The sequence below is a fragment of the Salvelinus fontinalis genome, chromosome 1 (genome assembly GCF_029448725.1).
Source record: "Salvelinus fontinalis isolate EN_2023a chromosome 1, ASM2944872v1, whole genome shotgun sequence".
Classification (NCBI taxonomy): domain Eukaryota; kingdom Metazoa; phylum Chordata; class Actinopteri; order Salmoniformes; family Salmonidae; genus Salvelinus; species Salvelinus fontinalis.
The window spans coordinates 31,650,906-31,678,635 of record NC_074665.1 but is presented as its reverse complement, the minus strand read 5'-3'; the positions used below and the strand labels follow the sequence as shown (position 1 = coordinate 31,678,635).

At 42.3% G+C, this 27,730-nt stretch overlaps 1 protein-coding gene across 2 annotated transcripts in view; it reads left to right on the top strand.

Annotated features, from left to right (window-relative positions):
* Positions 1-27,730, top strand: part of LOC129853108 (cilia- and flagella-associated protein 46) — a 108,731-nt gene that overhangs the window by 49,039 nt on the left and 31,962 nt on the right. The window contains exons 21-48 of one of the 2 annotated variants that reach the window (XM_055918839.1): positions 83-193; positions 496-677; positions 1,159-1,290; positions 1,500-1,665; positions 1,880-1,949; positions 2,460-2,607; positions 3,470-3,653; positions 4,017-4,170; positions 4,281-4,343; positions 6,228-6,451; positions 6,706-6,843; positions 7,092-7,256; positions 8,068-8,216; positions 8,853-8,951; positions 9,082-9,157; positions 9,743-9,895; positions 10,087-10,287; positions 10,398-10,504; positions 10,759-10,941; positions 11,074-11,206; positions 13,264-13,461; positions 16,087-16,275; positions 16,444-16,566; positions 17,871-18,053; positions 22,659-22,832; positions 23,143-23,240; positions 23,610-23,686; positions 26,301-26,470. In XM_055918839.1, the coding sequence (XP_055774814.1) occupies positions 83-193; positions 496-677; positions 1,159-1,290; positions 1,500-1,665; positions 1,880-1,949; positions 2,460-2,607; positions 3,470-3,653; positions 4,017-4,170; positions 4,281-4,343; positions 6,228-6,451; positions 6,706-6,843; positions 7,092-7,256; positions 8,068-8,216; positions 8,853-8,951; positions 9,082-9,157; positions 9,743-9,895; positions 10,087-10,287; positions 10,398-10,504; positions 10,759-10,941; positions 11,074-11,206; positions 13,264-13,461; positions 16,087-16,275; positions 16,444-16,566; positions 17,871-18,053; positions 22,659-22,832; positions 23,143-23,240; positions 23,610-23,686; positions 26,301-26,470 (4,050 nt within the window). Of the gene's footprint in view, positions 1-82; positions 194-495; positions 678-1,158; positions 1,291-1,499; positions 1,666-1,879; positions 1,950-2,459; positions 2,608-3,469; positions 3,654-4,016; positions 4,171-4,277; positions 4,344-6,227; positions 6,452-6,705; positions 6,844-7,091; positions 7,257-8,067; positions 8,217-8,852; positions 8,952-9,081; positions 9,158-9,742; positions 9,896-10,086; positions 10,288-10,397; positions 10,505-10,758; positions 10,942-11,073; positions 11,207-13,263; positions 13,462-16,086; positions 16,276-16,443; positions 16,567-17,870; positions 18,054-22,658; positions 22,833-23,142; positions 23,241-23,609; positions 23,687-26,300; positions 26,471-27,730 lie in introns of both variants that reach the window. The other variant, XM_055918831.1, reaches the window with a different exon arrangement.

Sequence of the window (27,730 nt, the reverse complement as noted above, 5' to 3'; positions counted from 1 at the left end):
TCTCTATTGTTTTGACTGGTAAGCCACGGTACCATTGTGATAAAATATTCAGTTGTATCTTTATCTAATTTTGTCTTTCCAGTGTAAGAATGAGGCAGTGTCAGCCATGACACGTGTGCTGGTAGGAGTGGAAATGCTGTTATGCAACAGTCACCCCAGGCAGATAGAGTTCTCTGTCCCTAGTCTCTCTACGGTAGGTCCTGCTTTCTTAGCCAGGAGGCAACAGATGCTTTGAGACCGTACTGGTAATCAGAGCGTTTGTTCATGTCTATGTCTGTGAATTCGGTCAAAAAATGCTTCCTCAAATGAACATCTTATTTGATTTGTTTGTTTTCATTTCCTAGCCCTGTAGGACTGTATGCATTTCCGCCCTGCATTCTTCCATCATTAAACCCCAGTTCTATGGATCCAGAGGACAGAGCACTCATTGCCTCTTTCTCCCTCTTCTCCTCCTTCCCTACTATTTCCCTCTCCTCTCTCCATCCTCTCCTCTAGCTGGTCCGCATGACGTCAGACTGCAAGTGGAGTGACCCTGTGGTCGAGCTGCAGGTGTGGACACACCTGGCTTGCTTCTCTCACCAGGCCCAGGACCACAACCTGGTCATGACCTGCAGCCACAATGCACTGCAGCTGGAGGCCGCTGCAGCTCAGAGGTTGAAGGTCATGGCCTATGCTCTGTAAGTGTTGGTCACTATGGTGACTTTGATTCCATCTGTTTTACCAAGGCTGAAATGGTCAGATCTTCCCTGTATGTTTTACCTGATATATACCCATGTTGGTCAATTTGCCTTTAAATCAAAATATGGGATGTGATCAAGTGTTTTTTTTACATAGGAAGTTGAGGTGCAAATGACAGCTACAGTAGTGTCCACAAGAGAACATTACAATATACTCAGGGCCATATATGCAGTAATACTTTCATGTTACTACAATGTGCAATATACTATCATCGAATGACTTCAGTTAATGGTTATCTTCAAGGCTTTAAGGTCCCACTCTTTGTAGGATTCTGACAGTCAGTCATTCTAAAAAATGGTGACTGTCAGTATCTACGTTACTGTAGCAGTGACATTTTGTCAAATTCCTGACTGGCTGACTTGATTCTCTGAACGGCATATTTGTCAGCTTATTTAAAAAATGTTTTTTGACCTTTTCAAGTTATAGCCAGTCGGCCGTGCAGGAGATGTTGAGCAATGCTGCATGTCTAAGAGGATTGAGCATGGTCCACAAGTCAAATGGACATCCTCACAGTTACAGAGAAGCCTTGCAGATGCTCCAGTCCAGTGTCAGGTTAGTTTCTGTTTTCTGTCATTCCTAAACAATAGACTGCTCATTACTTTGTTCTACCTTTATTTCACTTTGTTGCTTTGACTACAGTATCTCTCTCTCTCTGTCTCTTTCTCTCTCTCGTTTTTTGATCTGTCTTTATTTTACTCTCCATTTCAACCATCTTCATATCCATTCGTGCCATAGCAACCAATGCTTTCTCTCTTCTTCAGCTATGCGGAGCGGGCAGGTAACTCTGTCCTGTGTATGGCTACAGCGCGCCACTACTGGAACAACTGCCTGCCCTTGACTGAGACCTCACTGGAGAGACAGCAGCTCCGACAGCCTCTGGAGAAGATCCTGAAAGCCCTGGTCCACACCAGCAAGAAAGACCCAACTGTAAGAACCCCATCTCGAACTAGCCTGGTCGCAGATCTAGTTTTATAGCGAACTCCTGTCGTATTTGTCATGTTTCTCTGGTACGAGCCACTCCCCACATTGGCTTCTGTACAGTATGTGTATCATTGGTGCTGTCACTGTAAAAATACTCCTATTCAATCAAGTGGGGTTTGAAGTGTTCATGTGTATGATTCGTTTTCTCTGGTGGTTTAAGCAGGGGGAGGAGAAGGGAGGGGCTTCCCTGACTGTGATGCCCTCTGTGACCTCATCGCTGGAAGCCTCAAGTGAGTCCCCACACAAACTTCAAATGTTCATACCACACAAAACATTGACTGCCGTTTCACAGCTAACTACTACTTTGTATTCTATAATCTTGTTTATGACTTTAATTCCATAAGCCTGCTTGTTTATTTTTTTCCAAAACGGCCTGTCTTGTGCTGTATCATTCTCAAACACCACTAGTCGACGTGATAGATGAAGTCACATTCCCACGCACACCAGTAGGCCATTAGATCTGTGGCATTTACATCCAAGCAGTCACATAGAGTAATGCTTTTTCCTGAAGTTCTGTTAAGTTCCGTCACCCAACCTATTCACTCTCTACAGAGAACTTCAGGATGCAACAGATCTAATAGCCTACTGGTTATGCGAATCCAAAATATTTGTGATTCTCATTCTCTATTCCTTTCTTTCTGTGTCTGTTTGTGTCTCTGCATTTGTGTTTGCGTGTGTGCGTGCGTGTGTTTATCTATACATTTTTGTGTGCGCGCCTCTGTCTGTGTGTGCGTGTGTAGACATGGGGAGCCCTGAGGATGACCTGACCCTGAGAGCAGCCATGTACGGCCTGCTGTTCCACATCCACGCGGACAGCTCAGATTGGACAGGAGCTCTGACGTTGCTGGAGCAGGCTATCAGAGACATGCCCCGCACCAGACACAGGCTGTGAGTGCTGGAGAGAAATGATGCGGGGAATAAGGGGAAATAATGGGGAAGGCCAGGAGGAAAGGGAGAGAGGAGAGAGATGGAAGAGGTTTTAAAGGCCGTGAGTACTACACTGACACTAGGAGAAAACGGGGGATAGAAATGGTGAAAGGAGAGGAGAGGGGGAGAGAGAGAGAGAGGGAAGAGGTTATACAGGACTGCGGACTCCTATCACTGGCGTCATCACATTTCTGAGTGCTTATTTGTACACGTGTTAATATGCCTCGATTTGAATATGACGCTATAAATAAGTATGTGTGTTTTATGAAATGTCATATTTTGGATATGGGAAATTCCATCATTATGGAGGCCTCAGCAAAAAAGCCTGACCCTTATTGGGTGAATAAGCATAAAATATGTTTGATTTGTAAAATCTTTTGCTTAAACAATTTGTTTTTTTGTGGGGGGGGGGTTCAGCTTTTGCGAGTGCTTTTCAGAGCGTCAAATCCTTAGTAATGAAAACATTAGGTCTTGATAGTTTAGCCGGAGGAAATTATGCCCTTAATAAAGCATCACACAAGTTTTTCAGTGTTTGAAAAGGAAATATGGAACGTAACTTTTTCATGGCGATTATCACAATCATATTTCTGTGGGGTTACCCATGTGTGAGTATGTGATACCCTTTTCACACCACTGAGCCACAGCACTGTACTGTGCTGGCCTGGTTATGGCATTCTGGTTACACATCCACATAGTTGCTGGAAATGACAATGTGAAAAGAAAATGTCTGAGCCAGCACAGGATGGTTTGGGTTGGCACGATGGTGGGAAACGGGCATGAGAATGTGAAACTGTGCTTGTCTTCCCCCATGACTGTGCCCTAGGCTCCTGTTCAAGCACCGGGTGCTGGTGAAAGCTCGGCTGGGGGAGAGTGTGGTGATAGAGATGCAGAAGTTCCGGGATGAAGGGGAGCTCTACTGCTCCCACATGTGGCACCGAGTGGCGCTGTGTTCTGGGGAGATGCTACAGCAGTTGGCCTGCTACCAGAATGCCATTACTTCTTTACTGGTAAGGAAAGGGGGATACCTAGTCAGTTGTACAACTGAATACATTCAACCCGAAATCTGTCTTCCGCATTTAACCCAAACACACACACACACACACACACACACACCTACACATACACGTACACATGCACTTTTGCATTTTCACTTTTGATTACTTTACATACATACAGTTCTTCAGTGTGCTCTTCGAAGTGTGAAATATTGCCGCAGTTCCTTGCCAGGTCTGAATCCAAGTGGCCCTATTGAGCTAAGGGACTCTAGCAGCATCTAGTGGAAGCTTAGTGCTATTGCAGCCAGGCTCTGTGCATCGCTTACGCTGTAGCTTTGTATGGGTGAACCTTATGGGTTTGTTGTGTTTGTGTAGAGTGTGAAGAGTCAGTGGCAGAAGGCGGATTTCCTGTTGGAGTTTGGGGAGTGGCTGTACTGTCAGAACTTTCCCCTTGCTGATGCCCAGCACCAGATACAGTGGGCTATCGACATCCTCCTGCACATGATCACTGACCAGGAAGAGAGCAATGGTATGTTTCTTGTCATTGCTATGTGTTTGTGTGATTGCTATGTAAAGGTCTGTTTAGTTACTGAAAAATCGTAAACCATTTCCTGTTTTTCTTTTCATTTTAATTAGTAGAGAAGACCGGTTCCAAGGGAAGCAAACTGAAAGAACTGGAGAGGAGAGAAAATTCCCAAGGAGGTACTGCTTTCTCTTGGGATGAGTCTACTCATTTATGTTGACTGCTGTGCGTGTGTGTGTGCTTGTACATGTACGCCAGCCTTGGGGTCGAATACTATTTCAGATGTTTTCAAATATTTTAGCAGGGGTTGATCGAGCTTGCCTGGACCCAAGAGAATATTTTCAAAACTGCAACCCTGCAACTAGCACTACAGACAGGCCAGAGCGAATGGGAAAGTATTTTAAACATTTAAACCCAGGTGGACAGTATGTGGGGAAACCCGACCCGAGTTAAGCACACGTAACTGGAACGCAATTCCCTTTTTTATGCAGTTTTCTCTCTATGCGTATTCTGACCTTGACCTTAAGCATGAGAACAGCATCCTATTCACCATTTGAGATCTAAGAGGTGTGTCTACAGATAAGCCGCATTCTGACTTAATTCCCTCATAATTCCACCACCTTTACTCACAATGAAATGATGATTAAGGTCGAGCAACCTGTCGGTCCCAAGTGGAACAACATCTACTTCATTTTTCTGAAATAACACCGTTCTCCGTGCACTGTAATTTACAAATTGATAAGAGCTAGGTAAAATGGAGTAAGCCGTTTGTGTAAGGGGATTGTAAATATAAATGACGATCGTTTTCGATCTTAGGATCGCTTGTAGACAAATGTGAAACCAGTCATATGGCAGCAAACTGAAGCATGTCAACAGGTCACCTTTTATCACCACAGTGACGTTTATGAAATGCTGGCCTTATAACATGTAAGGATGACATTTGGAGATCAACGCTATGACAGGCCTATAGCGCAAATGACAGGCCTATAGCGCAAATGACAGGCCTATAGCGCAAATGACAGGCCTATAGCGCCAAACCTACCAAGTTGATTTATGATTTCTAAAATGTTTTAATTATGCCCAGACTTTTCACTGTATCTATCAACAAAAAAATGGTATGGTGTTAAATATTATCCACTATCGGTAGCCACCGGCAATTATCCCTACATTCATGTATTACTGTCACTTTTTTTTCTTTTTTTCTTGCTGGATTCCATTATATCGTTAGTTTACCTTTATTTCCTCTGTCACGTTCGTGTGGTTGTTCCTTAGGATTGCTAGCAATAGTGGATCATATTAGGCTAACTTATTACAAGTTGTGCAATAATAGGGGACGGGTAGCCTATTTGTGTCATTATGGAACGCAGGCCATACGTAGCAGTTTAAACCTGGAGCATAGCGCATGGTTCACGATGACCGTTGTCATCACAGATCCATGGTGAGTGAGTATTATTAGGGTAGATTCATATGACTACTGTTCACTCACCTATTGTACACTCACCTTCCAATATTTCAACTATTGAACAATTGAATATGGCAACTTCAAGATGAATCAAACCACTGTATTTTTTGATTCGCCAATATATTTAGTGTGTAAAAGCTCTCCAAATATATATTTTTTATCATTCATGAATCCCTTCTAACCCTAAATAATATACAAGATCAGAATATTTTTTAAATCTACCAATTGATGCTAAAAAGGAGACAAATATGTGTGTATTTAGGCCTACATGGCTTTCTTGAATTGATCCCTGTGAGTCTGTCGAGAAAATTCGAACTAAAGGTACCCAAATTTAAAGGGATTGCTTCAGATAAATGTACTGAAACCTCTATTGAATGAAAACTCCACCAGAAAATCTGTTAGCAAGTGGGAGGGTTTTCAGCAGGTGAATTACTTTTATTCATCGCTTGCAAGGGAACCACGCCTGCAAAGCCCTTTACGCATCTGCATAAGGTAAGTCTGAATACCAACTACTGACTAGTGCGTAGGAAGGCGTGCGCAAGGCGGCGTACATTTCTTAAGTCTGAAACGGGCCCTATGTGTTTTTCCTCCTCCCTTACAGATGAGTCGGGAGAAGGGACAGGGCTGATACCAGTGAAGGTTCAGTCCCACATCGGGGTGCAGGGGGCGGTGTCTGGGCCCTGTCTCTCTGACCTCAGGGAGGTGAGGCGTCTGGACAGCCTGGTCAGAGCACACACTCTGCTGGCTGCCATGGGGGACAGGGCATCCCCCCAGCACCAACAGAACCTACTCAGGGCCTATAGCTTAGTGCTGCAGATCTGGCAGGTAGGGACTCCTTTAAAACTACCACACCTAAGTTGTGTTCATGAGGGCACACCGTAGCAAAACATTTTGTAATGGACAACAGGTTCAGATAGTACCTTTACGTTTAATGTCTACTGAACACGACCCAGTAATTTCACAATGTTTTATACCAGCAGATGCATACAGTATAAGCCACAAAACGGTTTCTCCATTTAAAAAAAAATTGATTTACGGGTAACAAAAAGACGAGTGATAGCAGTTCACTCCCATTGCAGGTGTCCATGGCAACTGCACGTGAGGTAATCAGTGAGATGATGAAGAATCCTCTAGTCCCACCGTCCCGGCCATGTCCCTCTGCAACAGCCCAAAAAGACAAAGATAAGGAGAAGGACAAAGGCAAAAAATCTAAAGAGGTAGACCTGACCACCCAGTCCTGATCACCTTCAGAGAAGTCCATGGCTATTTTTTGTTGTTTTCTCATTGTATAGCATTGCAAATGACAAGTAATGAATGATACGATATGTTATTTTACCATTGTACATTCTTGCCAATGTGCAGTTTAGAGTATTTGTACAGTTCAATTGTACACTTTTGCCAGCTGAAAGCAATTAGGAATTAATATTTGGCCAAGGAATACCAGAGCTCTTCTGTTTTTAAACAGCCACCCCCTACTGAGGAGAAGCCCAAAGCCCGGAGGCCACAGGATGACGTGTTGCCCTCCAGCCCAGAGGAGTGGGCACAGTACGACTGTCCCGAGGTTGTCCGCCAGGCCTTCAGATATGACACCAGCCCCCACTGCATCAACAGACACAGCCTCAGCAAACAGGCAGGCACCACTAAGCTCTCTCTGACTGTCTCTGTTATAGAGCCTGATAGGGTCATGTTCATTAGGGCACACCATGGCAAAACGTTTTGCAACAATAGTTGACAAGTTCAGGTAGTCTCCCTATTTCAGTCTGTTTTCGTCCTTTTGGTCCCTAGTGAATATAAATTAGAGTCATTATCGGAACAGGGACTGTTTCAATTGGCCGTGGCGGCTCAGGGTCGAAGGCTTGAAAGCCGGAAACATTGAGTCGATATTGATCCTCGTCTTGACAAGTCATAATTTGTTTGTTGGAAGAGGATGTCTACTCATTGATTTTGGGAGCAAATCAGAATGTTGGCGGAGAGAGAGAAAAAATAAGCTTATTTTAAATTAAAGACGTGTAGTGATTAATTTATCTTATGCCACTCCAGTGTGACAGTATTAGGTGACACAATTATGCTTGGTAATCATACAAGTTAAATGAGAACATGCTCAGATGGTGCAGTCCTACACAGTGTCAAAAATATGCTAAACAATGACCAGTCCAACACTTCATGATATCAGGCTGTACTGTAGTGTTTTTTTTTTTCTTCTCTGTCCTGTCCCACAAGCTGTATGAACACATGATACAGGTGGATAAAGTCTTATTGTCTATGGCTCAAAGTTTACACGTTTTACACATCAAATTTAACCACTGTCCTGCACAATTGAACCACTGTCCTGATCTACTTATTAAATTACTAATTACAAACGCAGGATGTTAATGAAACAAAATGGTAATGATCAAGTCATGTATTTACTTCCTTTTCTCCCTGTGTCTCGGTGGCTACAGACTCAGAGCTTGTTCTTCCTGGACCTGCTGGTGAAAGAGCTGCAGTCTCTTTCTCTCACCCACCTGACTCTTCCCATTCTGCACCTGGCTGAGGTCATTGCCCATGACCTGCTGGACAGAAGGAGCCTCTCTGACCTCTACCGTCTCAGGTGAGAGTTTATTCTTTCTGTGCGTGCACAGGTGCAACACTGCTACTTTCACTGGAAATAGTCTATGGGGCGGACTAAAAAGCATTTTCAATGGAGATTCTCCATTTATCTTGCTTTTTAGTCCAGGACTAGACTTAATGTGTCCGGGAAATTGTGCATATGCACTGAGTATACAAAACCATGAAGAACACAGTCTGTCATGCTCTTTCCTTGACAGACTGACCAGGTGAATCCAGGCGAAAGCTATGATCCCTTATTGATGTTATTTGTTAAATCCACTTCAATCATTGTAGATGAAGGGGAGGAGACGGGTTAAAGAAGGATTTCTAAGCCTTGAGACAATTGAGACATGGATTGTGTACAGTATGTGTGCCATTCAGAGGGTGAATGGGCAAGACAAAAAAAAATTCAACTCAATATTAGGAAGGTGGTCCTAATGTTTGGTATACTCAGGGTATGTTAGTTAAGGCTACTGCTTTTACTTTTGGCTTGTCAATGATTGAAAAACAGTGTAGGTTTTCCACATGTGTGGTCCAAATGCTTGCCCATTTCAGAATCATTGATTTATTGTGAAATATTACCTAATAGTTTTCCCGTTTATTTCCTTTCCTGTTTATTTCCTTCCTAACGTTTTAGAATTGTGAGGAGCTGTTCTCAGCTGGATATGGAGACGTCTACAGTGTACCACGAGAAGCTCCTGAGCCTGACTGGTATCCAGGAGCAGGAACAAATGGAGTACGTGTGCCTCACTCTTTTATACCAGCTCCTGTACATACTGAATACTCATTTGTATTGGATTTGTAGTGTTTGCCCTGATTCTGTTACTGGTGTTTTGATCTCCTGTCCATGCATTATTTCATTGCAGGTGTCGCAAAGCTATAGCTTTACAAAGAGAGAGAAACAGCCTGTATATGGATTATAATGGCAAAACGGACAATGAGGTTAGTTTCAAAGCGTCATAGCTGAAATGAACAAGCATACCATACAAGGTGTATTATCACCGTAAGGGTTTATAGACCTAGAATTGAAGAGAAAGAAAGCGAAATGACCCCTGAAATGAATAACTGTACTCCTGTAGTTCTTAGTTTGATTCTACTTTTATTATAGTTTAAAGCCTGATTGGCAAGCAGCACAGGTTGATTACAGTCAAACGCAGAGACAGGGATATAAGTCCAAACTGCACTTTTCATAATGTGAAACCCATAACACATCATTATCACAGGTTCATGAGAGTTTAATTAGTTGCTTGTTAAATTTCAAATGGCCGTCGTTCATGTCAATCTGGCATGACGATGATCCAAACATTTTTTTTAACGAGCATTATTAATGGTTGTACTTTTTCATTGCCTTACCCAGAGTTCTGCAGCCCGTGAACAATCCTTTAGATTTACAGTATGTTCAGACTTAACCTACTGAGTTCATTCCATAATTCCATATTTTCCATGTGGTGCAGGGCCAGGGCATTGAATAGAATTTAGGGATCAGAATTCTGACATTGCTGCCTTTATTCATTTCTCTGTTTACAGAAGTCTAAGGTTGACCACATCTGTCTGTCTGGGAAGCAGTGTGGGGATTTGTGGAGTCAGGATATCTGGCTTGATAAGGCTGAGATATGCCTTGGTATGGGACTGTACCAACCCGCCAGACAGCTACTGGCAGAGGCCCATCTGGTTGCTAAGGTTATTTCATTTTGAGTAATTTTGTCAATAGTTTGGTTTTCAATATTTCTCTTAAGTAGTCCACTGCATATTTGTGAAGTGTTTCTTTGTTTTGGTTGAAATGTGACTCCTATTTATGTGTATGTGAAGTCATAACAGTTTAGCAATTCACTTGTATTATGTTTTTGTGGTCTCTTCTATTGTGTGCTCAGGAGCTGGGAGATCAGGCTGCAGAAGGGAGGAGTCTGCTCTCTCTTGCCGTCCTGGCCAATAAGGAACAGAACCACTCTCAGGCCTTGGCACTGCTGGAGAAGGCCCAAGACATGGGAGGTGATGAGGACTTCTGGTACAAGCTCACCCTGGCCCTGCTGACAGCTACGGTGGCCCAGAGGGGCCAGGATACAGACACCAAGGTCAAAACTATTCTATTTTATTCTATTGAAGCTCCTACAAGCCTCTGCTCAATTGTCTCCTCTGAAGCAAATGTTGTCCTTTTCAATGTGACCACTCTCTCCCGTTACAGACAGATCAAATAGTAAAGCAAGGCTGTGGAGCCCTGAAATCGATGCTGGAAAAGAGGCGGAACCGAGCTCCCGTGCTCAGGTTCCTGATCACGTCTCTGGAGAGCAGGTAAGGCTCTTTGATGTCTGTGTTCTCCAAATTCAGTCCTGGAAAGCTGGGTTGTGCAGGCTGTCGATCCAGCCCCGCTGTAAATCACCTTATGGTCCAGAGTCAGACTCACTACCTTGATTAGTTTGATAATTTGAATCAGGTGTGGTACTGCATGGTTGGATCAAAAGCCCTGGTGTACAGTGTTCTCCCCTGTGCTGTGACCAAAACAGACCTCTAGATGTCATTGACTCACTGTGATGTCTGTCTTTCAGAGGGGCGGTGGAGTGTCTGCATGCAGTCAGCCCTGTCGAGCCAGGTGAGGCTCTGTCCACCCAGTCAGTACAGAATCTCATGGCTGCCTGTGACTCCCTGAGAGCGAGCACCAGTGAGTTCCTCCGACTGGGCCACAGAGAGCAAGCTGCTGAAGCTCTCCTGGAGCACGCACAGGCATTGAGGTCAGACATCAACACAACACATCATAGTATGATCTATCCAATTTGGGATCAATAACGTTCATTCATTCACTTTTGTCTACAATTCCTCTGTTGGTCCGCTTTAAATCATTCACAGCATGTTCTACTTTGCAGGATACTGGCTAAACACACTGACGATGAGGGAAAACTGCGCCACCTGCTGGATGCCTACTCCTTCATGCAGCAGGCCGTCTCCGTACAGGAACATGTGGTTCTGAACGCTCAAAGCCTGTTCCCATCACAAGAGGTAAAGCACATACTGTATACCTTCCCAATATCAGCCTTCAAGTCAGAACATACCATACAGTTCAAACTCTTAGGTAATAATTTGGACCTATTTTAAAACATGTTGTAATTTTACTAATCATCACCACCAGGTTGAGTCAAGTTATTCGGTTAGATTCTGATCTAAGGATGACGTGTGTATGAAACAGAAAACAGAACACATTTATTTTATAATTTTTACCCCCTTTTTCTCCCCAATTTCGGGATTACGATCTTGTCTCATTGCTGCAACTCCCCAACGGGCTTGGGAGAGCCGAAGGTCGAGTCATGCGTCCTCTGAAACATGACCTGCCAAACTGCGCCTTTTATTACCCGCTCACTTAACACGGAAGCCAGCTGCACCAATGTGTCGGAGGAAACACTGTTCAACTGACAACCAAAGTCAGCCTGCAGGTGCCTGGCCCGCCACAAGGAGGCGCTAGAGCGCGATGAGCCAAGTAAAGCCACCCCGGCCAAATCCTCTCCTAACCCAGACGACACTGGACCAATTGTGCGACGCCTTATGGGACCTCCAGTCACGGCCTGTAATGACACATCCTGGGGTCGAACCCCAGGCTGTAGTGACGCCGCCACACTGCGATGCAGTGCCTTAGACCGCTGCGCCACTCGGGAGGCCAGAAAGCATTTATTTGAACCATATCTCAGCAGTGTTCTTCATTGTGAAGGAATTTGTCTTAATAAGCGTGCAAATCCTATTTTGCTCAGCTGTTACAGTTCCTCAAAACAGAGTTCTGGCTGTCTGTCCTGGAACTGAAAGCATTTGCAAACAAATTACACTCTATTTAGAGAGTAACTGAACATGTTGACAGGGTTGAGATATTAGATTTGCTTGTGAAAAGTCCACATATGGCTTGTCAGAAAGCCTGATTCGCTGCTTGGACTCCTGTCGACTCAGGGCTGCCAAGTCCAAGCCAGTGCTGCTAAATTATTTATTGAATTCATTTTGCCCTTTGTTTCACTAGGGATCTACATTGTTACATTTTCCAAATGGATGATTTAATTATAGAACAAGGAATTCCTGAAAAGGAGAGAACCATCCATTATAAAGCAGATAAATATACCTATAAACAAGACAAACCTGACCTGCCTGTTAATACTCGCTCAATAAAAATGGCATAATCAGTTTTTTTTACTGAACATGATATCTCAGCCAAATTATTACTGAATGTGTGTGGACTCTGGTGGATCCACCTATTTGCTCCAGACCTCAGTTAATATCTGATATAGCCTACAGAGTAAACAGACAGACAAACAGACACACACACACCCGTTTTGAGTAGTTTTTTTCAGAAACACCTGATTGTTAAAAGCCAACTTTCAAACAGGCCAACATCCAAACTGCCTTATGTAGAAAAAGCATTCCAAAAGTCAATGTCAAATATGGAGCAGATACGACTTGCACACTGCCATTTTGAAATGCATCTTGATCTAATCATGAAAGGACATTGAAATTGCATCTTGCTTCATTATTAAACCACCTGCTGAAATCCGGAAGAATCCAGTGAGCTAGATACAATCTACTTTGACGGTCCAATTCTGCATTTAGGATTAACAGTCTATAGCCCTGTGCTTTCAGCAGATGGTACTGCTGCCCCAATAAGTTACATTGAAATGACATACCCAATATGAAAACAGCAGTGTATATGAATTCACTTACTCTCATGGAACCAGACGAGTGTCTGAAAATTGCATATGAAGTCTGTTTCTTGGTTACTTCCCTTTCGTTACGTTGTAAATGAAGGTGTCACTTTTGTTCAGTCTGAAGATGTACATCGATATACGTTTATCTTCTTCATGAACTTTTCCATTACAAAGGAAATCAAATTCAGATCTAAGCCTTTTAAAGCTATCTTGCACTGGGTTGAAAAATGAGCTGGGCACAATAAGACATTTTAACTTCTTGCATTTACAGTGGTGTCTGTGTGTGTTCTTGTTGTTGTAATGTGTCTGTTGTAATGTGTCTGTCATAATCTTTGTCTTTTTCTCACTCTCTCTTTCTGCCCTCTGTACCTTCCACAGTGTCAGCCCTTGTCTCTCCCAGCCACGAGGAGGCTGTTGCGGGTCAGACTGGCTCTGGCTGAGCTGTCCTTAGCCATGCTGGAACAGGTGTGTGCTGAGGAGAACAGACTTGCCCTGGCCCAGGACAGGAAAGCCTCTGTGGAGAGAACCGTGGAGGAGTTTGTACGCATTACACCAGACCTCGGCTCTGTAGAGCAGGTAAGGGCATAGATAGAGGTCGTGTCCAAAATACACATAATTGCGTTCTAAATAGTAGGCTTTTTGGGTATGCGAAGAAATTGAACGTTTTATAGTATGTGACATTTCTGAAATGTTTTATGCTTTAAATACCAGGATGTCATACTCATTTCGCTTTTCATCAAGTAGAATTCGCTGCACACTGTTGAGGAAGAGAATCATATTTTCACACTTTTTGACTGTTTGACAACAGTTGATAATCAGAAAAGGGGATGCCCTCAAAAAATAGCAGCGAACAAGCGCGATTTTCAAACTTGTTTGGTTTGCTTGGATAGCTAGCTAGCTAGTAGTCAATAATATGGCAAGCAAGATAGGATCTAAGCTAGCTAGCTAGCCTATTATGCTAGCGACGATGCTTACCGTTTAGCTAACTAACGTCAACAAGCTAAATACATAGCTCTGAGTCTGGCTGGCACTGGCAGGAGTATGGGGTAACGTTAGTTACAGCATGGTGAGGGTGAATTAAATTCTTCAACATCTTGCTAGCTAGCAACATTAGCAAAGCTAGCTGCAGTTATATATTGGCTGCCTAGCAACATGACATCATTTCTGGAGGCAGTGTAAACACAATTTGTGTTAGTCCACCAAGGCCAGCCCAACCTGGGTTGACTTCAAAGTCCCAATGGAAACGGGGATTAAGCCAGTTCCAATGTGATCGGTACCCCTCCCCTTGGCCCTAATTACCCCTTCAATGTTTGCAGATCTGTACGGTGAAAGCAATATGGTGGAAGCTTTACCACTACACCTCTTACACCTATACAGCCTCTTCAGACATGCTAACATCAAGGGATTAGTGCCAAGGGGGAGGGATAGGGAGAAATTTGAGACTGGTGGATAGACATAGCGAAAGAAAACTACTGGCCTACAGAGTTATTGGACAAGTTACAAACAAAACTATTTCCTCAATTCTGGGAGTCTTATTACAAGTCAATGCCCGACTTGTGAGAGCGAGAGAGGAGATTGCCGATTTCATCAACTAGCGCTTTGAGTTGCAAATGGTCTATCTAATATTTATGTGTGAAGCTAATGATTAGGCTCAGACAGGGATGGGCTCGTAGGATATGGGCATGCAGACTGCAGAGCACACGCACTCCTCTGGTCAATCTTCAGTAGTTCTGTGGGAGGACCGCAATCATGCCTGTCTGATAGTAAAGGGCTTTTCACCCAAAGTGAAATCTCCACCGCTATAATGGTCTGATCTGATCAATACTGGCAGTGATTAAGCTTATTGCTTGATGACTCGCTTCATGTTGTTTCTCTCTGTTGCTGCAGCTCCCCCATGAAAAGAACTAAGCGAGATCTCACTATTAGTAAGATCTGGTCTGTAGCTCCAACCTTTAAGGTTTTTTTGTTGTTGAGAAATGGCCCGTCTTCTGCAAACAAGACGATTCATTAAACCAATGTGCTTTCGATTTGGAGGAGTTTGTGTTTGTCTTGAAATTCCCGAAGTTGGTACACGGGAGGGAGAACCTCCTCTAGTAGAGGAAGTCCAAGTTGGTTTTGGAATAAGCATTAGGCCTACCTATTGTGTAATGACCAACGCCGGGGATGAGAAACAGGTACGGGGAGTTGAACATTTAATGCGGAACAGACAGGTAACAGGACAGGAACAGCGTCAGCACACGGGTATACAAAGACATACGAACATTCATGTAGAAGCCGGGAACAGAGCTGGGAACCAGATAGATATAGGGAAGGCAAGGACAGAGGTGATTGAGTCCAGGTCAGTCCAATAATTGCTGATGCGCGTGACGGGGGGAAGGCAGGTGTGCGTAATGATGATGGCAGGAGTGCGCAATGCTGGGGAGCCTGGCGCCCTCGAGTGCCAGGGGGGAAGTGCTGGAGCATAGTGCAGTGGTTCCCAACCAGTGTACACTCACTTATAAAAGTGACCTGTGGAATGCACATGGAATTTTGACTTGGGGGCATTAGTGCCGGTCAGATAATACATTAAATGGCACATGGTTTCAACTGTATCATTGTTTCAAGTCCAGTGCGCTCAGGCTATCATTTGAGTGGAGTGCAGTAATTTGAATAATTTTTCTTCATCTGTGAAAACCATTAGCAAAGGCAAATCTGATTTAGGTTTAGTCAGTCATTTATTTCTTAATTCATGGCTCTGGGCTTAGCTCTACCACAGCCTCTCTGCCATAGAAACAAACGGAGCATGACATTGTGTCTGCAGTTGCGCCTTTTTATAATGCCTAAAACCGCTCGTCTGTAGCTCAAACTGTTCAAAACTAAAGACCTATTTTACCAGAGCTACATTTTCTTCCTGGTGCAGATTCGCGGAACGCTCTTACAGGGGTACACACAAATTAACATGAGTAAGGAACTATCAAACTATCAAAACGATGAAAATATTTCAAATAAACCCTATTTAATGTCTAAACTTTAGTCCCAGAAAATAGATGATTTGCAGTGTTGGATCAGATGAGATGGTCATTACCACAAAAAAATGAATAGGGACATTTTAGGTGTGCTGCAGAATTTTGTATTCCATCTCCCTCCCTTCTTCCTTTATACATCCCTCCATTTCCTCTGTGTCCCCCAGTAACCACCCCATCCCCTTTGTTCCCTTTGTAGGAGTGGATAACTACAGGGAGGACCCTGGGGCAGGTGGCTTTGAGCCAGCTGGCCACAGTCAACTTCCTGTCCCTTGACTGTTTGGAGACCAGAGCCAGCTCTCTGAGCCTGATGGGGAAATGCCTGAGGCTGCTAGCCATGCAGAGAGACCCGCTCTACCCCTTCACCCTCTGGGATGGACACAACCTGGTACAGACACTGACAGACAATACCAAAAACATAAAAAATAGACAAAAATAAATTAGGGGGGCTCAAAGTGACTTTTAGAGATGTCATTCCTCTTCATAAAAATCTAAGAGCTCAACAATTGTCAGCGTTCATGACCAGATTGTGAACTAATCTTGATTCTATGAACAGGAGGAGGACCGGTCAGAGTCTAAAGCCAGCCCTGAGGAGGAGGAGGAGTTAACCGGAGAGAATGGCCTAGAGTCAAGCAGAACGGAGCCCAGACAGTACGCAGCCAAATATGCTGAGTTGCAGGTACTGTATAGTCTACCTGGAACCTTTCCTCCACTTTAATCTGGTGTCTTTAGACAAATCTAGTTGTTTTTATCTTCAATGGAAGTCACTTTCTTGGCTAGTCTTGATATACTGTAAAAGGCTGTCTTTATTTTTAAAGTAATCTTGGTTACCCAGAAGTAAAGTTCTCTCATGAAAGTTTGTCGTTTCCTGTTTTACTTCTGGGGGAATGCCATTAGAAATTGTGATTATCTTTGTGCAAAGCAGTGATGGAAAAGGTACCCAATTGTCATACTTGCGTAAAAGTAAAGAAAGTCACCCAGTAAAATACTACTTGAGTTAAAGTCTAAAAGTATTTGCTTTTAAATGTACTTAAGTATGAAAAGTAAATGTAATCGCTAAAATATACTTAAGTATCAAAAGAAAAAGTAAAAGTATAAATCATTCCAACTTCCTTATATTAAAGCAAACCAGACAGCACAATTATTATATATTTTTTTTAATTCACGGATAGCCAGGTGCACACTTCAACATTCAGACATAATTTACAAAGGAAGCATTTGTGTTTAGTGAGTCCGCCAGATGAGAGGCAGTAGGGATGACCAGGGATGTTTTCTTGATAAGTGCGTGAATTAGAACATTTTCCTGTCCTGCTAAGCATTCAAAATGTAACAAGTACTTTTGGGTTTCAGGGAAAATGTAAGGATTAAAAAGTACATTATTTTCTCTAGGAACGTAGTGGAGTAAAAGTAATGTAAATAGTAAAGTACAGATACCCAAAAAAACGACTTAAGTAGTGCGTTAAAGTATTTTTACTTAAGTACTTTACACCACTCGTGCAAAGGAAGGAAGCGAAGTCTCCTCCCTCGCAAACGAAAACTCTCGGCCAAATCCCTCCCTTCCGCTAATTTCACCCATGTTTATCATGGCCAAAAATGAAATGTTTTTTGTTTAATGAATATTTACGATACAGCCAATTTTGACTTTGTGGCAGGCTTGAAAATCACCGCACCAGTTTAAGCACCGCCTTCGTCCAATCCTGATTCATCCAAATAATCAATGACGAAAACCCAAAACCAGGAACTACTGTTGCTCGTAATCACAAAATTGTATGTGCGCTTTGACAGATTCTTGCCGTTTCATCTGTCCACGAGAGTATATTAAAAGTAACCTAAGAAGGTCAAGTCCATCCAGAAATGTTACTCTGAAGTTGGTGCAATAGATTAATAGCAACAGGTGGCATTATGATAGCATGGTGGCATGCACAACTTGTAGCTACTTGTTTTCTCTCTCTGTTTGTGTGTACGTGTGCGTGTGTATTCCAGAGAAGAAGACGTTCTGCCCAGCAGCTTCTGGCTCAGGCCAGTGAGACTTTAGCACAGGCCGTCAGCCTCTGCCTCCAACACAAACTCCCCAGCTCCATCCTCTCAGAAGCCTGTCTCAATATGCTGGAGTGTCACGGACAGTTTGACCCCTGTGCCACTGGTCAATACCTGGCCCTGCTCCAGGTACAGTATGTACAGTTGAAGTCGGAAGTTAACATTCACTTAGGTTGGAAAAATTAGAACTTGTTTTTCAACCACTCCACAAATTTCTTGTTAACAAACTATAGTTTTGGCAAGTCAGTTAGGACATCTACTTTGTGCATGACACATGTAATTTTTCCAACTATTGTTTACAGACTATTGTTTATTATTTCACTTATAATTCACTGTATCACAATTCCAGTGGGTCAGAAGTTTACATACACCAATGTCGTGTCTTTGGCTATGCCGGATTAAGTGATATGACATGCTATTCTATAAAATCCTTTCTCTGTAATTAATATTACCTGATTGAGCTAATCATGTAAATGTAATTAACTAGAAAGTCGGGGCACCACGAAATAATATTTATAGTGCAGTTATCTTCCGAATAAACTCTTAAAGACCTATTAATATTTTACATCAATAGCAGTCAATATTAATCGTCACCTTATTTCAGTCTCATCTGAAAGTTGTAAATTCTTGGTTATCTTCACGAACCCTGGCTAACAAGTTGAATCAGCAATACAAAATTGGGTTTAATTATTTATCTACTAAATACCTAACTAATCACACAGAATTACATATACACAGAATGAATCATACCTTGATTACAAATTATGTCATAAAGGAAAATGTCCCTAGCGGACGGAACAGATATGACAGCTGGTTACACAAAGAACGGGGGTTGGGTTTGAGTGAAAGAGCGGGAAGACTGAAGAACAAAGAGAGAAGCTGTGTCTCTATCGGGCCGTAGGCAGCTACTCTATCATAAATACAGAATCTTATGCATTCTAAATTACCGCCCATTTGGAAAAGGAAAATGCAATAAATATTTACTCTGAGCGGCGCTTCAATAGGTTGGTGGTAGATGGAAGGCCGTGTTGCCCAACAGAGTCCTTGGTCCTTTGAAGAGTGTCTCTGGTGGTGAACGGGATACGTTGTAGTGCCGTCGTTGTGTGGTAGACGGGATACTCTGTCTGTCCTCTCCTAGCCCATGTGTACAGCGGCCGCTGCTAACTCAACGGCTAGGAGGTATCACTTCTGTAGCGAATAAGAGTTCAAAGTTCATACCATTCGCAACCAAAGCTCACGCTGAGGTTTGCTTCGTTCTGTAGTTATTATCTGAATCCTTCTGACATCAGACCGTGATCCTAATGTACCCGTAACAGGAGGTTACATTTTCGTCAAGGGCTTATATAGTGGAGGGAGAAGGGTGTGTTTCATAGTTTATAACCCATGTCTCTTCACAGGGGCGGGCCACTGATTGAGCAGAGCCCTAACCTTATGAAAACCCAAATCTCTCATTTGGAAGCTAAAATTACATTTAATCTTTTCACAAATAATTTTATATTTAAACATTTGAATTGCACAACAATTCCATGTGAATATGATAACTATAATGTGTAGACTTTCCCAGCTACAGTTTAGGTCGTCCTGTCATCAGTCATAATGTCTCAGATGAAAACCGGACTGACATCATATTCATTAACTTCTTAAGGCTGAGATCGGCTGAGATCCCGTTAACGGACTTGACAACAGCCAGTGAAAGTGCAGGGTGCCAAATTCAAACAACAGAAATCTCATAATTAAAATTCCTCAAACAGACAAGTATTTTACACCATTTTAAAGATAAACTTGTTGTTAATCCCACCACAGTGTCCGATTTCAAAAAGGCTTTACGACGAAAGCACACCATCTGATTATGTTAAGTCAGTACCTAGTCACAGAAAAACACAGCCATTTTTCCAGCCAAAGAGAGGAGTCACAAAAAGCAGAAATAGAGATAAAATGAATCACTAACCTTTGATTATCTTCATCAGATGACACTCATAGGACTTCATGTTACACAAGACATGTATGTTTTGTTCGATAAAGTTCATATTTATATCCAAATATCTTAATAATAAACATTGATAAAAGTTACAAGTATTATACATGGAACTTTAGATAAACTTCTCCTTAATGCAACCGCCGTGTCAGATTTAAAAAAAACTTTACGGAAAAAGCACACCATGCTATAATCTGAGTACAGCGCTCAGAGACCAAAACAAGCCATACAGATATCCGCCATGTTGTGGAGTCAACAGAAGTCAGAAATAGTATTATAAATATTTCTTACCTTTGATGATCTTCATCAGAATGCACTCGGAGGAATCCCAGTTCCACAATAAATGTTTGTTTTGTTTGATAACGTCCATAATTTATGTCCAAATACCTCCTTTTTGTTCGCGTTTAGTTCCAAAATCCAAATTGATGTCACGCAGACCAGACGAAAAGTCAAAAAATTCCATTACAGTTCGTAGAAACATGTCAAACGATGTATAGAATCAATCTTCAGAATGTTTTTAACATAAATGTTTCAATCGGAGAATTCCTTTGTCTGTAGAAATGCGATGGAACGCAGCTAACTCTCATGGGGGCGCGCCTGAGTGAGCTCGTGGCACTCTGCCAGAGCCCTGGCTCAATCAGCTCTTATTCCCTCATCCTTCACAGTAGATGCATCAAACAAGGTTCTAAAGACTGTTGACATCTAGTGGAAGCCTTAGGAAGTGCAATATGACCCCATAGACACTGTATATTGGATAGGCAAACCTACAATCCTCAGATTTCCCACTTCCTGGTTGGATTTTTTCTCAGATTTTTGCCTGTCATATGAGTTCTGTTATACTCACAGACATCATTCAAACAGTTTTAGAAACATCAGAGTGTTTTCTATCCAAATCTACTAATACTATGCATATCTTATCTTCTGGGACTGAGTAGCAGGCAGTTTACTCTGGGCACCTTATTCATCCAAGCTACTTAATACTGCCCCCAGCCATAAGAAGTTAAGTACCAACGCATATTTTCAACTGGTTCTATTACCGAAATATGGTTCCGTTCTTTCCACTTGTTTGATGTTCCCAGACTCTCTATGTTTAACAAAGGCTATTCAAGAGTCCCTCTGTAGAGTCAAGAGAGAGGGAAGGGAGAAAGGTATTTATGGGGGGGTCATAAATCTTACCCACAGGCCAACGTCATGACACTAAGTTGACTGTGCCTTTAAACAGCTTGGAAAATTCAAGAAAACGATGTCATGGCTTTAGAAGCTTCTGATAGGCTAATTGACATAGTTTGAGTCAATTGGAGGTTTACCTGTGGATGTATTTCAAGGCCTACCTTGAAACTCAGTGCCTCTTTGCTTGACATCATGGGAAAATCAAAAGAAATCAGCCAAGACCACAGAAATAAATTGTAGACCTCCACAAGTCTGGTTCATCCTTGGGAGCAATTTCCAAACGCCTGAAGGTACCACGTTCATCTGTACAAACAATAGTACGCAAGTATAAACACCATGGGACCACGCAGCCGTCATACGTTTCAGGAAGGAGACGCTTTCTGTCTCCTAGAGATGAACGTACTTTGGTACGAAAAGTGCAAATCAATCCCAGAACAACAGCAAAGGATCTTGTGAAGATGCTGGAGGAAACAGGTACAAAAGTATCTATATCCACAGTAAAACGAGTCCTATATCGACATAACCTGAAAGGCCGCTCAGCAAGGAAGAAGCCACTGCTCCAAATCCGCCATAAAAAAGCCAGACTACGGTTTGCAACTGTACATGGGGACAAAGCTTGTACTTTTTGGAGAAATGTCCTCTGGTTTGATGAAACAAAAATAGAACTGTTTGGCCATAATGACTATTGTTATGTTTGGAGGAAAAAGGGGGAGGAACACCATCCCAACCGTGAAGCACGGGGGTGGCAGCACTGGTGCGCTTCACAAAATAGATGGCATCATGAGGCAGGAAAATTATGTGGATATATTGAAGCAACATCTCAAGACACCAGTCAGGAAGTTAAAGCTTGGTCACAAATGGGTCTTCCATATGGACAATGACCCCAAGCATACTTCCAAAGTTGTAGCAAAATGGCTTAAGGACAACAAAGTCAAGGTATTGGAGTGGCCATCACAAAGCCCTGACCTAAATCCTATAGAAAAGTTGTGGGCAGAACTAAAAAAGCGTGTGCGAGCAAGGAGGCCTACAAACCTGACTCAGTTTTACCAGCTCTGTCAGGAGGAATTGGCCAAAATTCACCCAACTTTATTATGGGAAGCTTGTGGAAGGCTTCTCAAAACGTTTGACCCAAGGTAAACAATTTAAAGGCAATGCTACCAAATACTAATTGAGTGTATGTAAACTTCTGACCCACTGAAAGAAATAAAAGCTGAAATAAATCATTCTCTACTATTATTCTGACATTTCACATTCTTAAAATAAAGTGATGATCCTAACTGACCTAAGACATGGAATTTTTACTAGGATTAAATGTCAGGAATTGTGAAAAACTATGTTTAAATTTATTTGGCTAAGGTGTATGTAAACTTCCGACCTTAACTGTATGTGTGTAGGGAGGGGTGCTTGTGTACATGTGTACATGCATGTGTATGTTTGGATGTCTGCTGTGCAAGTGTGCGTAGTTAGAGACTGTCTTGGTCACTGTAAGCTGTTGTGTCACAGTCTAAATGTTTGTGTGTTACTGTCCCTACTCCTCTTATTGTAGATATTGTGTGCTTTTGCTAATCTCTGTTAATCTCTATTCCCAGAGCTGCTCCTGCACGGCTATGATGGCTGACATTCTAAGATCTGCTTGCACTGACACTCGTGTGTCCCAGCTCTCTGCACTACTCAACTTACACAGCAACCTGCTCCACTCACAGGAGGAGACCCCCACTAGTCTGCTGAAGGGAGTGGAGGACTCACTAAATGGCTTCTCCAAGGTACTGTCCCACAAAACACCCTAAATACAACATATGTTTTCTAGGCACCATAGAGATTCACTTGAGCACCCATTACTGGTTCCCCATGAATGTATTGCAATAGATTAATTATTCCTTGTTTTGTTTCACACATTGAACGCCATGTGGTCTCTCTGTGGTGTGGTGTGTTGCCCTTTAGAGAGTGTTCATTACAAGCTTTGGATAAAGAGTATTTATTTGCAGTTGCCATTTCAATTATGTATCAACATAAATAATGTGCTCAGTATAAATGGGTAAAAAATGTATCAACATGTAGCAAATCTGTGCCCAGACTTACAGCCACCTGACCATCAACCCAAGTCACCTGAGTCTCCTGGGAGAGCTGCCCTCTAACCTGAAGATCCTGCTGCTTCAGCACACACAAGACAGGTACATGTCAACGCGGGCTTTTAGTCTGTCTACCGTGTGTCAGACACACACAAGCCCACGAGTCTCTTCTGGCCCCATCTGTTACACTGGCTCACGGTCTGTCCTTTTATGACCGCGTGATCACATTTCACATTGGGTTAGTTTACATACATTTTCTGGAGCTGGGTGCAATATTTGATGATGCCACAAGAGGGATAGTCTCATCCTATGTCCTCTGTAGAATCAGCACAGTCAGGCTCCTGCTACACCATTTAACATACTTTACTGGAAATGCCAAACATACTTTACTGGAAGTGCCAAACATACATATAAAGTTCTGTCATGACACGGTTTGCATGGCAAATAGGTGAAATGTGTGTTCTTTTTTAGGTCAACTCTCTATGGAGCTTTCTATGAGAGGAGCAAACTTACAGAGAGTCAGAGAGGGAAGGCCATGCAGGTTTCTGGTGAGGCTTCTCAAACTTTGGGATATTTTCATGTAGTACATGTTCAGTGGGTGGTAACCAGTAGCACGCTTGCATTTATGGAATAAGAAGATGGATGCCAACCTTTAAAGTTGTATTATTTATTTTATTTATTTTTGTGTATGGGTGGGATTTTCATTGCTATGATATGCAATTCATTTTTTAAGACTAGGCAAATATTCCATTGATATGCTGCAGCAATGCACTTAAGTGTTATCAGCATTCAGAATTAAACTATAAAGAAATAAATCCTTCCAGCGTAACATTTAGTATGCCAGGTCTCTCCCTAACAACAGTGCCAATGAAAAGTTGAGAGCTAATTTAGACAGAGACACATGCAAAGATGAACACTGAATAGTAAGATACCTGGACACGGACCCTTTCACCTTTTGTCTGCAGCTGCTAGCCAAGCATGGGAATAGCAGATTTTCTAATTCCAAAAAAACAAAGTAACGTTTGCGTATTGCCTCCTCAAATTACCTTTCTGTAGACTCTGCTGTTCGAAAAGGCACAGGCTAACATCTGGGCTTGTTTTGGGAGAATGAGATCAAATACGTTCATCACAAAGAAGAGAGGGAAAGGAATGGAGAGACAGGGTTCGTACGGTCTTGAAAATCCTGGAAAAGTAATGGAATTTTAAAATGGTGTTTTCCAAGCCTGGAAAAGTAATGGAAATTAATTTCATAATTTCTGTTAATTCAATTTATTTAGGAACAGTTTTTAAATATTTTATCAATCAAATATAAATCAACATATCATTCGGGATTGGCAAGACACTGTGTTTGCGAGCATCACCTGCGTGTGTGCGAGACAAGTGGGCCATTGCTCAAGGAGAGAGAGACAGTCGGACATGCAGCAGCAGGTAGGCCTAGCCTATAAAATATGATAGAGAACAGACTAGCTAGGCAGCAATTCAAAACAAAACTTGTACCCTCTGGTTAACTGTTTAGCGATTGATAGCATGTATTCATGTTTTCGTCATGTCCCAAAAAACTTTCCACCGACATTTGCGAATAAGCCCATACAAAATGTATAATTTTTTTTGAAAGATTCATTTGATTATTTTAAATGATTATTCTTGATGAAACAAATGATTCACTTCACCATTGTATTAGTTGGGATCCAGTTCAATCGTGGTGAATCGAATCATGTGAATAAAAATAATAAAATGGGAATCGTGAACATTAATTTTCGGAAAAAATATTAGATTTTGCCTTTCTTTTAGATGATCTGGTTTATTGGGCATCCAATGTATGGGACATTGCAACTCAATAGATGCTAGTCAGCCTGCAAAGTAAATACTTCTAAAGTAGCTAAGATACATATTTGAAAAAGAAAAGGTAAGGAGCTCAGATGCAAAAATTTAATAATTATCACGACTTCCACCGAAGGTGGCTCTTCTCCCTGTTCGGGCGGTGCTCGGCGGTCGTCGTCGCCGGCCTACTAGCTACCACCGATCCATTTTTCTTTTTAGTTTGTGTCTGTCTGTTTTGTTTACACCTGTGTCCTATTAGTTAATTTCGGTGGGTTTATTAACCTCCGCTGCTTGCTATGCTTTGTGCGGGAATATTTGCTGTTGTTTGCTCTGTTAGGGGTGCGTGTTTGCGCCACAGGGTTTTTTCCCCCTCACGGTCGTTGTACCGTTTGGACTGTAATTAGGAGTAGAGGTTTCTCCTCCGTGTGTGACGTTACTTCCCTGTGTGTGGCGACTTCGTTGGGTGTGTTTCCCCACCTGTTGTTGTTGTGTCGGGACTTTCAAATCAACATTGTGCGACTGGGACTTCCTTGCACTCCTGCTCCTGACTCCTGTGCCTACCTCTTCTTAGGAGGCACATAACAATAACAATGTTTTGACAGCCAATATGTCTTCATCAGGCTATAGTCTAAGATAAACATGACTAAACAATAAAAGGTTTATTTCCCGAAGAAAATGTGTGTGCCTGCTTCAGCAGAATAAAAAGATTTGTAGCTTACCAGAGCCGTTTGATCTTTGATATATTGAATGAGCACATTATTTAAAAAGGCATTAAACATATTTGATTATATTGTTGCAATGTTTTACATCAAGGGTGGTCAACCATCCTCCGGGAGAGCTAATGGGTGTGCAGGCTTTTGTTCCAGTCCCCCTCTAACAAACGACATTTTAAAAATGAGCTGGTCAATCGGACCTTGATTAACTAGCTCTGGTGTGTTTGAGCAGGGCTTGATCAAAAGCTTGCACAACCAGTAGCTCTCCAGACTGAGGGTTGACCACGTGTTTTATACAGTTGCCTAACAGGTATTCTACTTTATGGGGGGTTAAGTGCCTTGCTCAACGACAGAAGATGGTACCACCCATGGTGTCGATACCACATTATGCTTACTTTTCTATACGTACATAGAGACGCTGGCAATTGTTGGTCATGGAAATTTGGTTAAAAGTCACGGTGAACTCATTGAAAAGTCATGGAATTCTATCTTTCAAAATGTGTATGGAGAGAGAGGGGGAGGGAGAGACATGGAAGGGAGAAGGTAAGAGAGGTGGGAGGTACTGAGCAGAGAAGGATGTGGGTTTGGGGGAACCAGTTACAGAGGCTGTGCTGTTCTTTTGTTGCAGGTATGCTGGTCTGTACCAGGGTCGCCAAGGTTGCTGTCCAGCCCAGGGCTCTGCTTGATCTCCAGGACAGAACACAAGCCTTCAAACGCGAGACCAAACACAACTTATTGAAAGAGGCGCATTGGCTTGGCAATGAGGGCAGGGCGGGGAGCGAGCGTCACGTTCACCTAGTAGGTAACGAACCCTCTACAACCCCTTTATGAAGCCACTACGACCCTTTGCGACCCTTTGACTTGGCTGTGCAAGTAACATTTTTAATTGGTCGCATCAATGCGACCTGCATATTCTAGCTGGTCACTTCAGTCAAAACATATTTGGGGGGCGGCTAAAACCATGATTTGGTCGAACAGTAGCTCAAACAAGATAACTCAGATGTGCTAGTGCTTTTGGATTTTGGAACAACATTCAAAATGCAATCGCAGGGAATGAATGGTTTGAACACACATACTGTTGTGACTGTTAGAGAGAGGAGGGTCTCAGCTTCCTGTAGGTATTACGTTCATTTCTCATCTCTCAATATTGACTGTATTAGCACCTTTTTTAACCGTTTATATGGGTTTGAGAAATATGGAGCGCGGGAAGTGTGCATCTGCCATTTTCAGTGATTTCATTGGCTAGTATGCTTAATTCAAAAAAGCTGAGTTACTGTATCTAGAAACAGGTTCAATGAAAAGAGAAACCCGCATCATACATTTTATTAAAGCTTTTGTGTCGGCCTCTTGGCCTTCGTCAGAGCTTTGAGCTTTAATCAGTGACACGAGCAAGAGAAGTTTGCTCGCTTCTCTTTTCTTTCTCTTTTTTTGTTGCTTTTTTTAATACATTACATGTACTGTTAGTTTGATTAATTACACAATGGTGAATTAGCACCAAATGAATAATGATATTGGTACATAAAAAATTTACCAAATGAATCTCTATTGAACAAAAGGAATCTGCAATTATGGAGCCCTATTTTGAGAGTAAAATATAGCAACAATAGCCTAATTGTCAACCCAAAATTCATGACAATCACTTTTTCAGATTGCACACAAAATATCTTGATCATGCATTCCTGCTTGGACATGTTCAATTCAACTTATTTCTTGAAACATACCATCTAGGTAGCACTGTGAATTACTTTATGAGATGATTGCAAAAAATATACACTGCTCAAAAAAATAAAGGGGAACACTTAAACAACACAATGTAACTCCAAGTCAATCACACTTCTGTGAAATCAAACTGTCCACTTAGGAAGCAACACTGATTGACAATAAATTTCACATGCTGTTGTGCAAATGGAATAGACAAAAGGTGGAAATTATAGGCAATTAGCAAGACACCCCCAATAAAGGAGTGATTCTGCAGGTGGTGACCACAGACCACTTCTCAGTTCCTATGCTTCCTGGCTGATGTTTTGGTCACTTTTGAATGCTGGCGGGGCTTTCACT